Source organism: Lepidochelys olivacea (genome assembly GCF_965140295.1).
Source record: "Lepidochelys olivacea isolate rLepOli2 genome assembly, chromosome: 4".
In the NCBI taxonomy this organism is placed as follows: domain Eukaryota; kingdom Metazoa; phylum Chordata; order Testudines; family Cheloniidae; genus Lepidochelys; species Lepidochelys olivacea.
This window is the reverse complement of record NC_140414.1, coordinates 40,841,021-40,854,245: the sequence shown is the minus strand read 5'-3', so window position 1 is coordinate 40,854,245 and position 13,225 is coordinate 40,841,021. Positions and strand designations below refer to the sequence as shown.

Sequence of the window (13,225 nt, the reverse complement as noted above, 5' to 3'; positions counted from 1 at the left end):
GTAATGTCATGAAGATAGGTGAATTTGCCATTTGTGTCCTTCTAAAACAGGACAATTGTTCACTATTCCCAAACAGATGCCAGCCAACAGATTACCTTAAGATTGCAGTTAGTACAGCTAAATCATTCCATTACATGATGCCTCTTTGCCTTCTTAAATATCTGTAAAATTCCCTGCACACCTCTGCTTTCATATAAGTATTTCTGATTCTGATTCAAAGGTTCAAGATGCAAAACTTTGGTCCAGAGTTTTAACAAACTAAGTTTAGGGAGTTTGGGATCTGGAGTTTTGGTTTGGTCCATTATAAAGACAGGACTGGTTTACACAATTGAGATCCAGATTCCAAACATTCTAAAGCATGGAAGTGTTATAAAGATCTGGGCTATTTGCAAAGTTAATAACAAAATATATGAAGGATGGCTGTAGGACCTATGATGGTTAGGGCACTAACATAAGACTGAGTAGACCAAGCTTCAATTCCCTGCTCTGCCACAGACTTCCTTTGTGACTCTGTGCAAGTCACTCACCCCTTCTCCGCCTCAGTTCCCCATCTGTAAAATGGAAATAGCAGCATTTCTCTACCTCACGGGGGGGTTATGAAGATGAATATATACTGTAAGCCATTCAGATACGTCAATGATGGGGACTGTATAACTACCCAGATAGACAGATAGATAGATATTCAGACCCTGGTTCAGAATTTGAACACTCCTGAAGCTCGGGAAAGTTTGGTTCCAATTAAATGGTTAAGGCCCCTCCCTAAAAGTATAACAATGGCTGCATCTTGGTACTAGTCTGTCACTCCATCAGAGAACTACATTGCACCGTCTCATTTGATCATTTACTTCTGATGATGCTAATGAATGAAAATGATCATTTTATTCCTTTGCAGAAAGCAAAACAAAGCTCAAGACATGCTGGTTTCAAATAAGCGCATGCACATGCATGTAAAAATAAATCAAGTATAGTGTAACATTCAGCTAGAACATTTGCCCCCCGTGACTGAAATTGACTACATCCAGGAAGAATAAACCCAGGACATATGACTGAGGGAAACACAATGGATTCTGGAATCAACGTGGAATTAGTCAGAGTATTCAGGGTGAAAAAAACACTAACCTTTTTATCTGGCTGAGGCAGTTTGAAATAGCCTACAATTGAAGCCCAAATCAGCTCCGCTGCCTCATACCACATTCCTGAAATAAAGCAGAGAAATGATCAATAAGCAGACTGCTTCTTTAAGTTACAACATAGCTCTATATTGCTTTAAAGCAGATGAGTTTATTTCACCTAACCTGAGCTGGGAGATTTCAAGACTGTATAAAACCATTCTACCACACTTTTCCAGCTTAGTTACAACATTACATTTATTAATTTCATATTGCTTTGGTTTGTTCATAAATGTAAGTTTTATGCTTGTGAAAGATCCTAGATTAGCAGTCATGAAAATGCAAATTCACTTGGAAGGCACAGCATAGCAGTAGGCCGGCTGTGCTATCATCCTACCAAGGGCAGAGCTTCCATACAGCAGCTCTTTGCACCACCATCCTGGGCCTTCTTGCGTCTGCCCAGGGAATTTTCATGACAGCTCTATGGGGGTAAGTTACTGGCTGGCAATTCAGGAAAGAATGTTGAAAAGGGGGGAATTGCTTGAATATTAAAAATAACATAAGAAACAGCATTTACAAGTGCATATCTTCTGGTGGTCTCAGCAAACAGACTGACGATCGGGTAATTAGTTTAACGCTTAAATGGTGAAATCACTGCATGGAAAAGTGTCTGGCTGCACAGTGTGATCTTACCAAGCTTTTGCAGAATCTGTCCTCTGATCTGTATACAGACTGACTGAACAAGAATCCTATCACTTTCCTTGTCATACAGCCACACGCCTGAAACGAGAGTTAAAAAACTCACTGGAGTGTGACAGCTGTTGGTGGTTCCTGAGCCCTTAAAATCTGATCCAAATCCCAATGAAATCAACTGGCGTCTTTCCAATGACTTCAGTGGGCTTCGAATTAGGGCTTTAGGTACCTTGTAGGTACTGAGATACAAAGGTGATGGAACAGTAAAAGAACTCAGAGAGATATACACCAGTATAAAGCTTTCATACCAATTATTTTTAGATAAACCATAGAACAACAGCAATAATAATAATAAAATAAAATAATAATAATAATATTTGGCACTTTTATGGAATATCCTACTAAAGATTTCAGAGCGGTTTGCAAGGGTGGCTAAATATTAATAAATAATATTTAAATATCACAAATATTAACTGAAGTGATTACTTAAATTAATTAATATATTTGTGGTAATGTATAAATGGCAGCGTAACACATTTTTTTAGCCTGTGCCAAAAAATGTTTTCTCATCACACATCAATATGTCAGGTTTCAGAGTAACAGCCGTGTTAGTCTGTATCCGCAAAAAGAAAAGGAGTACTTGTGGCACCTTAGAGACTAACCAATTTATTTGAGCATAAGCTTTCATGAGCTACAGCTCACTTCATCGGATGCATTCAGTGGAAATGCATCCGATGAAGTGAGCTGTAGGTCACGAAAGCTTATGCTCAAATAAATTGGTTAGTCTCTAAGGTGCCACAAGTCCTCCTTTTCTTTTATCAATATGTTATGCATCTTAAAACAAGAGTGCTCATAATTTCATCAAATAATGTTTAGGAATCTACATTCTTATTTTTGTCTGATAGTTATATGGCATCTTTCATACATATTGTATGTTCACACCCAAAACTTTATTAACTTATAAGTAAGTTTGCCAGGCATAATTAAAAACAAGACATACATTTACACACATCACTGAAAATAATTAAGGAATGAATATCACAAATTATGGTTACATAAAACAATTATTCTCGCTGAACAGCATTCAAATAACCTTATCTCAGAGGTTTGAATTTTTTTAAAACTGGCAATGTTGTTCATATTCAAAACTGTCAACCCACACTGACTTAATCACAAGTCTTCTGATATTTGGTATGTCTCTTCAACCCCAGCTCCTGGACTTACGTGGATGTTTGAGAGACTTATCTTTCATTTTAAAAAAGGAAGTTTCTAGCCCTCATTGTTGTGGAGAAAAGCTTGAAAACATGACCCAAGTGAATCATAAAGGCTCAGAAACCAAAAGGCAAAGAAAAAGCACCAAAAATTTATAATTTAAAAAAAAAATCTCATGATTTTTGGGGCCTGACTCGTGATTACTGAGCACCTGGAGTTGGCAATACTGCACATCCTTCCACCCGTAAAGCAAGTTCTGACTCCAACTGTATAGACCTCTGAGGGAGAGAGAGTAATGATAACAAAGAAGTATTTATAAAAATTCTAACAGTGTTCTAAAATAGCACAAAAATATTATGACTTTTAAGTTCAGTATTTCAGACCTTTCCAAGGCTAGAACCAGTGCTGTGAAAGATGGAATTCTTTCTTTTCCATTGGTACAAATCCCAATTTTTTAGCTCTGGTGGTCACTATATAGAGAAACAATTATTATTGGCACAGGACACAATATTCCTCATTTTGTGCATAAAGCCCGAATGGGAGGAAAGAGAGAAACATTTCTCTGACAATCTGAGTTAAAAAAGAAAATAAATAAAGATCAGTCAACTGTTTGAAACTGGCCAAAGGTTTAGAATCGGACAGAAATCAGCAGGCAGAGTGCCAGTCATACAGTCAAAGGTGCAGGGTACTTCTCGAACTAAGTAAAGGTTCGCAGAGTTTGGGCCCTGAATGAATTAGGGAAGTTTGAAAAGAGTAAGCTTCATTGTCCACATCTCTCTCTCTCTCTCTCATGGTAAAGAGCAGAGAGAAGGGAAATATGTAATTTGCCTACCACATTTTTGGGCATTAAAAATAAAATAATTAAAAATGAAATAAATACAAACAACAAAGGGGCTTTTGCGGGAGTTTTTGGTGCACAAGGAATGCATGATCAAGCTGCAAGAGAACATCGCAATTGAAGACCCGATCCTGCAGGCACATATTAGTTATCAGTATTATTTCTTATCAGGCTACTACTGTTAGCAGCACAACTGAATTCTGACTAATATTGGTAGGAAGCATTATGCCCGGTGTAAGTCATTGCAAAATCAGGAGTTTAATAACGGTTGGGCAGTGAATGATAATATTTAAAGTTTGTGTGAGTGTGGCGAGTGGTGCAATTAGCTAAAAGAATTATAAAACTGCCAAAAACGATGACTTAGACATACCTGTTGCTCCATTGTCATTTATAAGGCTGCTTAGAATATACTCAGCTTTTAAAAGTTTTCCTGAAAAAAGAACCCAAAAAGATAGATGAACATAAAAATGCATTATGTAATCTAGATGGGATTGAACTATTCATGAATAAAACTCTGTCTATTCTAGTTAGTCTCCATCTTCCTAATGCATTCACTGTTCATGTTTAAGTGGTTTTTAATTATACTATGTATAAAAGTACATTTCTGAAATTAGGACTGCTGTTAAACACTCACAGCTAGACATGAACTAGTGGTCAGGAAATAAAGGACACCTGTATGTATACTGAATGCCACATGCAATTTTGCATGTACAGAAACACAGAAGAAATGATAAAGTAGGATACTTTATAGCTAGAACACTTGCACTATTTTGTACTTAGAAAATCCTGTATGCCGAGTTAATATGTATTACTTTACAGCAGTGGTTCTCAAACTTCATTGCACCACGACCCCCTTCTGATAACAAAAATTACTATACAACCCCAGAAGGTAGGACTAAAGCCTGAGCCCACTCAAGCCCCACTGCCCTAATCAGTGGGGCCAAAGCCCAAGGGCTTCAGCCCTGGACGGGGGGCCCTGTAACCTCAGTCCTGCCACCCAGGGCTGAAGCCGAAGCCTGAGCCCCAGCACTCAGGGCTGAAACGCTCAGGCTTTGATCCTGGATCCCAGCAAGTCTAACGCCAGCCCTGGCAACCCCATTAAAACGGGGTTGCGACCCACAGTTTGAGAACTCCTGCTCTATAGCTCCATCCTGCCAACACTAGAGTGCAGAACTACTGCTGCGAATAGTCCCATTGCATTCATGTGATATGCTCAGTACAACGTGTTTGTAGAATTGAGGTAATAAATAAAAAAATATTTGTTAAAGAAACAACAACCCCTAGCAGAGTTATGGGCCTTGCTTCATTCCTTCCAGTACCTAGATATTACAGTATTACTTACAATCATGTAGGTCTGGCCCCTGCACAGCCACCCAGCTGTGGGGAGGGAGAAATGCACCTTACACAGAGCTGCTTCTGAGATGCTCCCTACAGGGGGTCAGCACCTAAAGGAGGGCAGGGAGTAGGCGGGTGCCATGGCTGTGATCTCCTCATGGGCCACTCGGCTGGTCATAATGAGGATAGTATGCTGAACTCGTTAAAAGGCCTCAGCTTGCCTGTGGTGCTCCACCCTTCCCATAATGTAGGGCTGCTCTGAACAGGCATAATCAAGCCCTTTGGGCTGAGCTCTCCACTGTGCCACCCACCCTGCATCTTCCCCTACCCTGAGATGGTGTCCTCCAAGGACAGGAAACAGTGGCAGATAGTGGAGGAAAGGAGAAGACTGTCCTCCAGCAGCTATGGTTCCCTGATCCCCTCTACCCCTCTTCAGGGAATAGGGAGTGCTCCTGGGGATTGATCACAAGCACAGAGATGTGGTTTTGGACAGAGGAGGGGTGAGGAGGTTAGGCTGCTACATCATTCACAGAAGAGGATTGGGGAACAGGCCCTGAGCTGCTGGTCTCTTTGCAGGCTGAGCGGCTCCACGCCCTTCTACATTCTCTCTCTCGTGTAGTTGTCCCACCAGTTCCCTGGGCTCCCCCTCTGTTCCTTAGAAGGGAGGACGAGAGAGGAGCAGGGGTGGCAGCTCTGGTGAGCTACAGAGAGGTAGGGCGATAGGACAGATTTAATTTTAGGGGAGATGGAAGGAGGTGAGGAAAGCTCAACTGGGGAAATGCATGGCCTGGCCTGAATTGTACTGGCAGCCTAAATCCCTCTCCCCACGATCCCCCAACAAATCCAGGGAGGCACCCTCTTCCCAAACCCACGACTCCTCTAAGCAACCTGGGACAACTACCCCTCCTCAATACCAGATTTAAGAACATGGGTATTGAATTCATGCAGCAAGGAAACATCCTACACACAGACTTTACGGGGAAAAAACCAGTAAAAGCTGCCAATGACAGCACAGCATTTAACAAAACACAGGTGTTCCACATCTCAGCCATTCGTCACTCGTTTTAATGGCCTGTGTCACACACTGGCAGGTTTGAATGCTGAGAGAGACGCTGTGAGGCCTTGTTTTACCACTCTTATCATACTGAGGCAGCTTTGGCTCCACAAGCAGTCCACCCGAAATCAACAGAACTGCTCATGTGAGTAGAGTTATATGTTTGCAGCACCAGCCCAAAATATGAATATTCTGGTGCTTAGACACCACAGCAATGGGAGCATTCGAAACACACGGATAGAAACAAGAATGGTTCTGAAAGGTAAATTATAGTTTCTATTGTCATTATTTTACCAAAAAAAAAATCACGTAATTTAAATTGAGTTGTTAAAACCAGGGTAGATTCAGTCAGCTTCTCCTTTTACCTTTGGTCCTGAAATAAGGGAAGATACTTTAAAAGCCGTTCAGGTACCATCCACGCTCCAAGTATGATGAAAAGAAGCACCAATTTACATTAGTGGGGCTGTCAGCGGCATTGTTTGTGTAGTCAAGTGGCCCTACTGAAAAAACGGCCGGGACAGTGCAGAGAAAATGCCGGTGTTCTAATCTACTTTTTAAAGGCTCTCGGTCAGAAGTACAGCAATTCAGATACCTCTGTTTGAAACCAGCAGGCCAGATTTGTGAAGGAACAAAAGCTCCAATTAGTATTTTCCACACCCTTTCACAATTTTCTCTACTGCTTTTGGCTCTGAAACCCTTTATGCCAGGCCCTTTGTGCTGGCAAGAGGAGGTGGGAGGGATGCAGGGGGGTGGGATCTACGTTTGAAAAGATGGCACTGGGATCATAGGAATGTCATCCCCAGAATAGGACAAAGTATCCTCTTGAAAGTCAAGTAGCTCCTAATTAGAACTGAGCAGAGAAAATGGAGAGGGAGAGTGCGAGCGCTTAACAGGGGTTTTGTTACCTGAATTTACAGAGATGCGAGCTAGGCGAATAACCACCTGAGGGGCTATTGGTGTGGCTGGCTGCAACTTGTGCAGGCCTTTGGCAATCCGAAGAAGTTTGCTGGAGGCATCCACCCAATATAGGAATCGGTCAATCAGGAACACGATAGCAGCTGCTGTTGCACAGTCCTTGACCATGATGGAGGCTTTCAAATAAACCTGAAAAGAACACCAAAAACAGGAGACAGCCAGGCACAAACAGGAGAGGTAAAAGAAGTTCAGTTAACCGTTTACAGAAAATACTCAGGCTTAATAACTCTTTGCCAAATGACAGGTTTCAGAGTAACAGCATTATTAGCCTGTATCCGCAAAAAGAAAAGGAGTACTTGTGGCACCTTAGAGACTAACAAATTTATTTGAGCATAAGCTTTCGTGAGCTACAGCTCACCTCATCAGATGCATCCAATGAAGTGAGCTGTAGCTCACGAAAGCTTATGCTCAAATAAATTTGTTAGTCTCTAAGGTGCCACAAGTACTCCTTTTCTCTTTGCCAAATGATGCTGCTTGTACAACACTATGCACGAGACCAGATTTTCAGTCAAATAGTCTTCCTTATTTGCTATCAGACAGTCATACAATTTTACAGAGATTGAAGAAATAGACATTGGGAAAAACAAATATCTGCTGGTTGATGAAATACTATATGCATTTCTCAATCTACTTGCAATTCTTTTGTTCCTGGGCTTTTGGTAAGGGCGATAGTGATTAAATAGCGTTTATTAGCATTATAAATATTACTTCTGTCTATTTTCTGATTTGTTTTTTAGCATGGAAACTTCTGGTTGGGCAGTTTGTTTTATGGGTTTGTAATGTGGATTTTGTCCCTATTTTGTCTTTTTAATTGTTATACTGCTCCTAGAATGGTAGTTAAGTGCTTTGTAAATTTAAATGAACAACAAACCAATTCATAGTCATAATGGTAATGTCTAGCTCTTACACTGCTTGACCTGGAGAAGTACCGAGCACCTCCTCAATTCCCATCTGATGTCACTGAGAGCTGCAAGAGCTCCGCATCTAGTTTGTGCAGCAGCTGTTATCCATAAATCTTCAAGGAATTTACATAGGTGGGTAAGTACTGTTAGTCCTATTTTGCAATTGGGAAACTGAGGCACAGAGAGGTGAAGATGAAAACTCAAACTTGAGTGCCTCTGAAAATCAGGCCACTTATTTACACATGCATAAATATTTAAATACTACCCAAATACTATCCAAATTTTCAGTGTTGCTGAACTGTTGGAGTTCCCATTAGCTTAAATGGGAGCGGTCAGTGTTAACTGCAGATTTTCTTTTCCTTTTTTTCCCTAAAAGTCCCGTAGGAAATTATGGCCTCTCAGGAGGCAAATCAGCTCTTTGAGGGATCAGCCCTAAATATAAATAACTGGCATTAATGCAACATTAAGATTACAAGATCAAACACTCCTTTATACATCACAAAGAAGCAAACAGGGCAGAAGTCCAATGTTTTTTCCTTTGCAGGTCACCTTTAATGATTTTTAAAGCAGTATTAGCTCCCTTGGAGTCCCCTCTGAGGCTGATCCTTCTTACTGGTATGAGGAATCAGCCAGAGTTCCTGAAGGAGCATGCTGTTAGGGGGAAGGGAGGCCAGCAGGGTAGCAGTGTGGATGCACAGAGACTCTGTGGGTGTCTAGAGCCATGCAGATCTTGGGACATCTGCCAGGCTAGGGCCCAAACACCATGCCCTTTCCAGGGGAGTTGTGGGATCAGTCATTGTCCCCTGCCACACACAATGGGGCAATGAGGAAAAGAGCTCCACAAGTTCAAATTAGGAATTTCATACATCCTTTGAGGGCCTGTCTTGTGATGGGGAGAGTAGCATCCAATGATCATTTCACTGAAATGTCTACATTACACCATGGCAGGAGCCTCTTTTCCTATCTCAAAAAATCACCCCGGGAGCACTGGTTGTAGGAGGAATGTAGAGGAGTGTGAAGTTATTGTCCCTTCCTTCTTGTCCAAACTGTCTTTTAACTGGATCCTATTCTATAGAATTCCCATGGGCCACATGGTCTCTCGGTCTTAAGTAAGAGAAAAGTGAAAGGAGTTGTCTTCACAGAGGGGAGAAGGGGGAGCGCAGGTCACTTCAGGAAGCGAGAAGAGACTCTCACAATATGGTATAGTCAGGGAACCCGTCCCTCCTGTGCTTCCACAGCCATAGAATATGCTTTCCAGCCAGGTCTTTGGCCCACAACCTCCCTGTAGCCCTCAATTACCCCGCCTTGTAAAAATGAGACTCGTAATGCTACTTATCCAGCTTTGTCAGGTGCTTTGAGGTGCTTGGATATAAAGAGCTCTCTATACAGTGAAAAGTGCAGAGCCATGAGTGTTTGAAAAATCTAGTATGTCAAGCTCTATTCCAAAAAGGGCCTGACTCTCCTCTCCCTCACACCAGTGTAAATCAGGAGTAACTCCACTGAAATCAGTGGTGTTAAAAGTGCTGTGAGTGAGAGCAGAATCAGTCCTCAAAGCCCTGTCAGACAGTGCGTGACTGAAGAGAGAACTTTATCTGAATCACGAGCAAAATTTAAAAAAAAAAAAAAAAAAAAATTTTGGCAGCTATCTCAATGTTTGTACTCGGCTTATAACATTTCCCTCTCATTAGCTCTCCTCATAGGCACACTGGCCCAAAACCTCAAAGGTATTTAGGCACCCAACTCAATGGCTATGTCTCCACTTATAACAGTGTATAAAGGAGAAGCACCACGCATTTAGCTCTCCGCCACACTGAAAGGTTGGCTGCATTGACACTTGTCCCTGTGGTGCGTAGCTATACCCCACAATGAAAGGCTCTAGAAGCAGCGAAAACTCCAGCAGCTCCCCAGCAAGAACAGGCTGTGGCAGGGAGGAGCCAGTGGGGAAAAGGCTCTCGTCGAGAAAAGCCCAGGCAGGGAAAGGCCCACCTGCCAGAGCCTTTCCTCACTGCTGGAACCTTTCACCATGGCTCTGGCTGTGGGGAGGCAGTGGACAGGACACTGCTAAAAACAGCACTGTTGACATGAGAGGCACTGCTTGGGCTTATAGAAAGTTGTGCAGGGAATATACCCTAGGGGTCCTGCCTGTAGGGCATGCCACTCTACTTGCCTAAGCTCTCTCTCCCCATCTACACGGATCTTTATATCTGCACTAGCTGGCTGTGCAGTGTCTGTCTGCTACACGCCACCGCAAGTGTACATGTAACTCACGAGAGTTAGGCGCCTAACTACCTTTGAGAACTGGGCCACTGAGACGGATTTTCCATTCATATGGGTTTTTACACCAGGGTAGCTCCATGACATCAATAGTGTTACCCTCGATTTACACTGATGCAACTGAGATCAGGATCAGGCTCACAGAGGGGATTTTACCACTCTGTCCAGTTTTTAAATTCACAGCTTGCTATGTAACTCTCAGGCGATGAAGAAAGCAAGGCAGGGATGGTTTGGATAGGATATGATAGGATAATGGAACCAATCAATAGCAGCATATTTGCTATCTCCCAGCTTTTCCACACTTCAAGGTGCTATTCTGATTTTTGTTTTTTTGTTTAACTTTTTCCTGATCCAGAGAGGGTCTTTGCTGAAAGGATGGCACTTGAAAGGGATTCCCCACTCCCTGCGTGCACATGCTCTACTTCTGCCTGCTCACAATGGAGGAATCCCTCTCTTTAAGCACCTGTAAACTGACCCTGCAAACTACCCATTCTAAATGCTCATGAACACACCATATATTTAAGCACAGAGCATTGCCTAATCTATTTTTTCTCCCCTTCTTCCCTTAATAGATTGGAGCACAAAAGCCTGAGAGAGGGTGACCTGCCAAACAAAAGGGCCTTTGAGTTCCTAGGAAAAGTAGACTTGGAGGAGGATGGAAGGAATCCAAGTGGCCCTATTATTTCCACTTGCACTAATTAGACATTTTTCTGTCAGCTATTGAGCACTGCTGAGAGGCCAAACTCACTGAATTCATTTCTAAAGTGTTTACAGAAGTTTGCATCTGTTTGTGTCTCTTCAGGAGGAAAATAAGCACTTCAATAGCATTGTGAAAAATCTAAACGAAGCATCCTATTCTGGAGGGCCTGGCAGCCTTGCAGCTGCATAATTTAGCTCTCTGCTCAAAGCTGAAGCCTCTTGTGTCTCTCTCCAAAACCAAATGGACTCAAAATGTAGAAAAGTCAAGCCCGGGGGAGAATCTTCGCTATTTTTTTAAAAAAAGGAACGGCTGCACGCTGTGTGGCATATAGTAACATAGCCTGGTGTCAGTCCCTGTCCTTATGTTCCTGTGTTTCTACCAGTACACTGAGAAATTAATACTCACTTCTTTCATTTGTTGCCAAATAACATGGCTTTAGAATTCCTTAGCATCCAAAGACAGTGCTGGATAACTGCCATGCTGGGTATGTAAACAAAATCATGTACAAAGAAACTCTCAAAACTACTTTTAAACAGACTGAGACAGAGGACCCAGTTCTGCTCTCCATAGCATCATTATAAACCCAGAGTAACTCCACTGACTTCAAAGGTGTAACTGCCTAACTGAGAGCAATCAGAAATTCAGATCTACTGCTCAGACATGGACACTTAAGCCCCTTTGTCCTTCTTTGGGGGGGCTCTCTCATTTACTATATTTCCTATTGTTATCATTTTAGAGAGTGTCTGTATGTGTCTAGATCTAGGGGGAGAAAGGGAGAGAGAAATAAAATACACTTTGTTTCAACATCTGTTTCCATGAAGTGAAATGCATATGTCTAATTGAGTTTATGATACAAAGAGGAACCTCATGGCTGGGAAGCGGAGTCAGGTGGTGACAGAATTAAGTTTGCATGAGATTTCTATACATGGTTGATTGGAAAAAATGCAAAAGAGCCTTTACTGAAAGTGAAGGGCTTTTTGCTTAACAGCAGTGAGTGGAAGTGTGTGCTGTTTTCATGGCTTCTTGCATTACTGCTATAGCTCTGCCCCACATAGAGCTTCAAGTTTGGGTCCCAGCTTTGGGTTCAAAGCCATGACACCTTCTTTGCACTGACAATGGCAGCTGTTCCCAAGACGGGACACAAACTCAGAACCAGAGCCATCTGGCACTAGACCTGGCAGGAACTGTGTAAAAAGGATATTATTGGTGTATAATGAATGAAGAGGAGGAGGGGAAGAAGACTGGGGAACCCTTAACGTGATGACTGATTTAACAGGAATTAAAAGCACAAATAAATGAAATACTGGTTCACGCCTGTCTGTCTATTTACAAAGCAATGAACACATAGGTAAGCATCCCATGAAAAGAGTGTTCGTCTGCAGACTCAGGAAAGTTCACACTGGGAAAGATGCCCTTGCAACTAAAAGGGGTAGAAACTTAGGCAGCTAATAAACGGCTTAATTTTCAAAGATGCTGAGCACCATTAACTCATCCTGCATTCATCTCTGTGCCTAACTAGGGAACTATGTGCCTAGCTGTAGGCACTCATGTTTGAACACTTCAACTTTCATTTATTTTGTTAGTGAAAATTTAAATTCTTCACAGAGATCCTAAATAAACGCATCAGGAAGGAATTTTCATGGTGCATATTTCCAGTGGTTTCAGTTATATTTCCTAGATCTTTTCCAAAATTTACACACAATTTACATCTCGTCTATGTATATAAATCCAAAGAAATTGTCTATTACTTGTTTATATTTCTTCCATCCATCTATATCAGCTGTGGGCCAATCAATGAAAGGCCAAAGCATTGAAGGATATGGCATTGAAGGACTTGAATAATGCACTGTTAGCAAAGCCCATCTTCTCCAGTGGGGACTGGATCTGCTGGGAATTGTTAACCCTGTGGCATTGCACTGGGTTTCTCTGTCAATCTTTGTAAATAATCTAACTGTAGAATAATATAGTTTGCATTTCTGTATAGTTCCTTTATCTGCCAATCTTGTAGCCCTCTACAAAAACTAATGAATTAAACCTCACAGCATCTCTGTGAGGTTGCTATGTTCTCTAACACACATTTTACATATGGGTTAACTGAAACAAAGAATGGTTAAATGACTTGCCCTAGTCATA

At 41.8% G+C, this 13,225-nt stretch overlaps 1 protein-coding gene across 1 annotated transcript in view; it reads right to left on the bottom strand.

The window, feature by feature from the left end:
- The window catches only part of ALPK1 (alpha kinase 1), a 49,788-nt gene that overhangs the window by 13,591 nt on the left and 22,972 nt on the right, over positions 1-13,225 (bottom strand). The window contains exons 5-8 of the mRNA XM_084626819.1: positions 7,147-7,345; positions 4,223-4,282; positions 1,803-1,889; positions 1,120-1,196 (exon numbers count right to left, since the gene is read on the bottom strand). Of these exons, the coding sequence (XP_084482945.1) occupies positions 1,120-1,196; positions 1,803-1,889; positions 4,223-4,282; positions 7,147-7,345 (423 nt within the window). The remainder of the gene's footprint in view (positions 1-1,119; positions 1,197-1,802; positions 1,890-4,222; positions 4,283-7,146; positions 7,346-13,225) is intronic.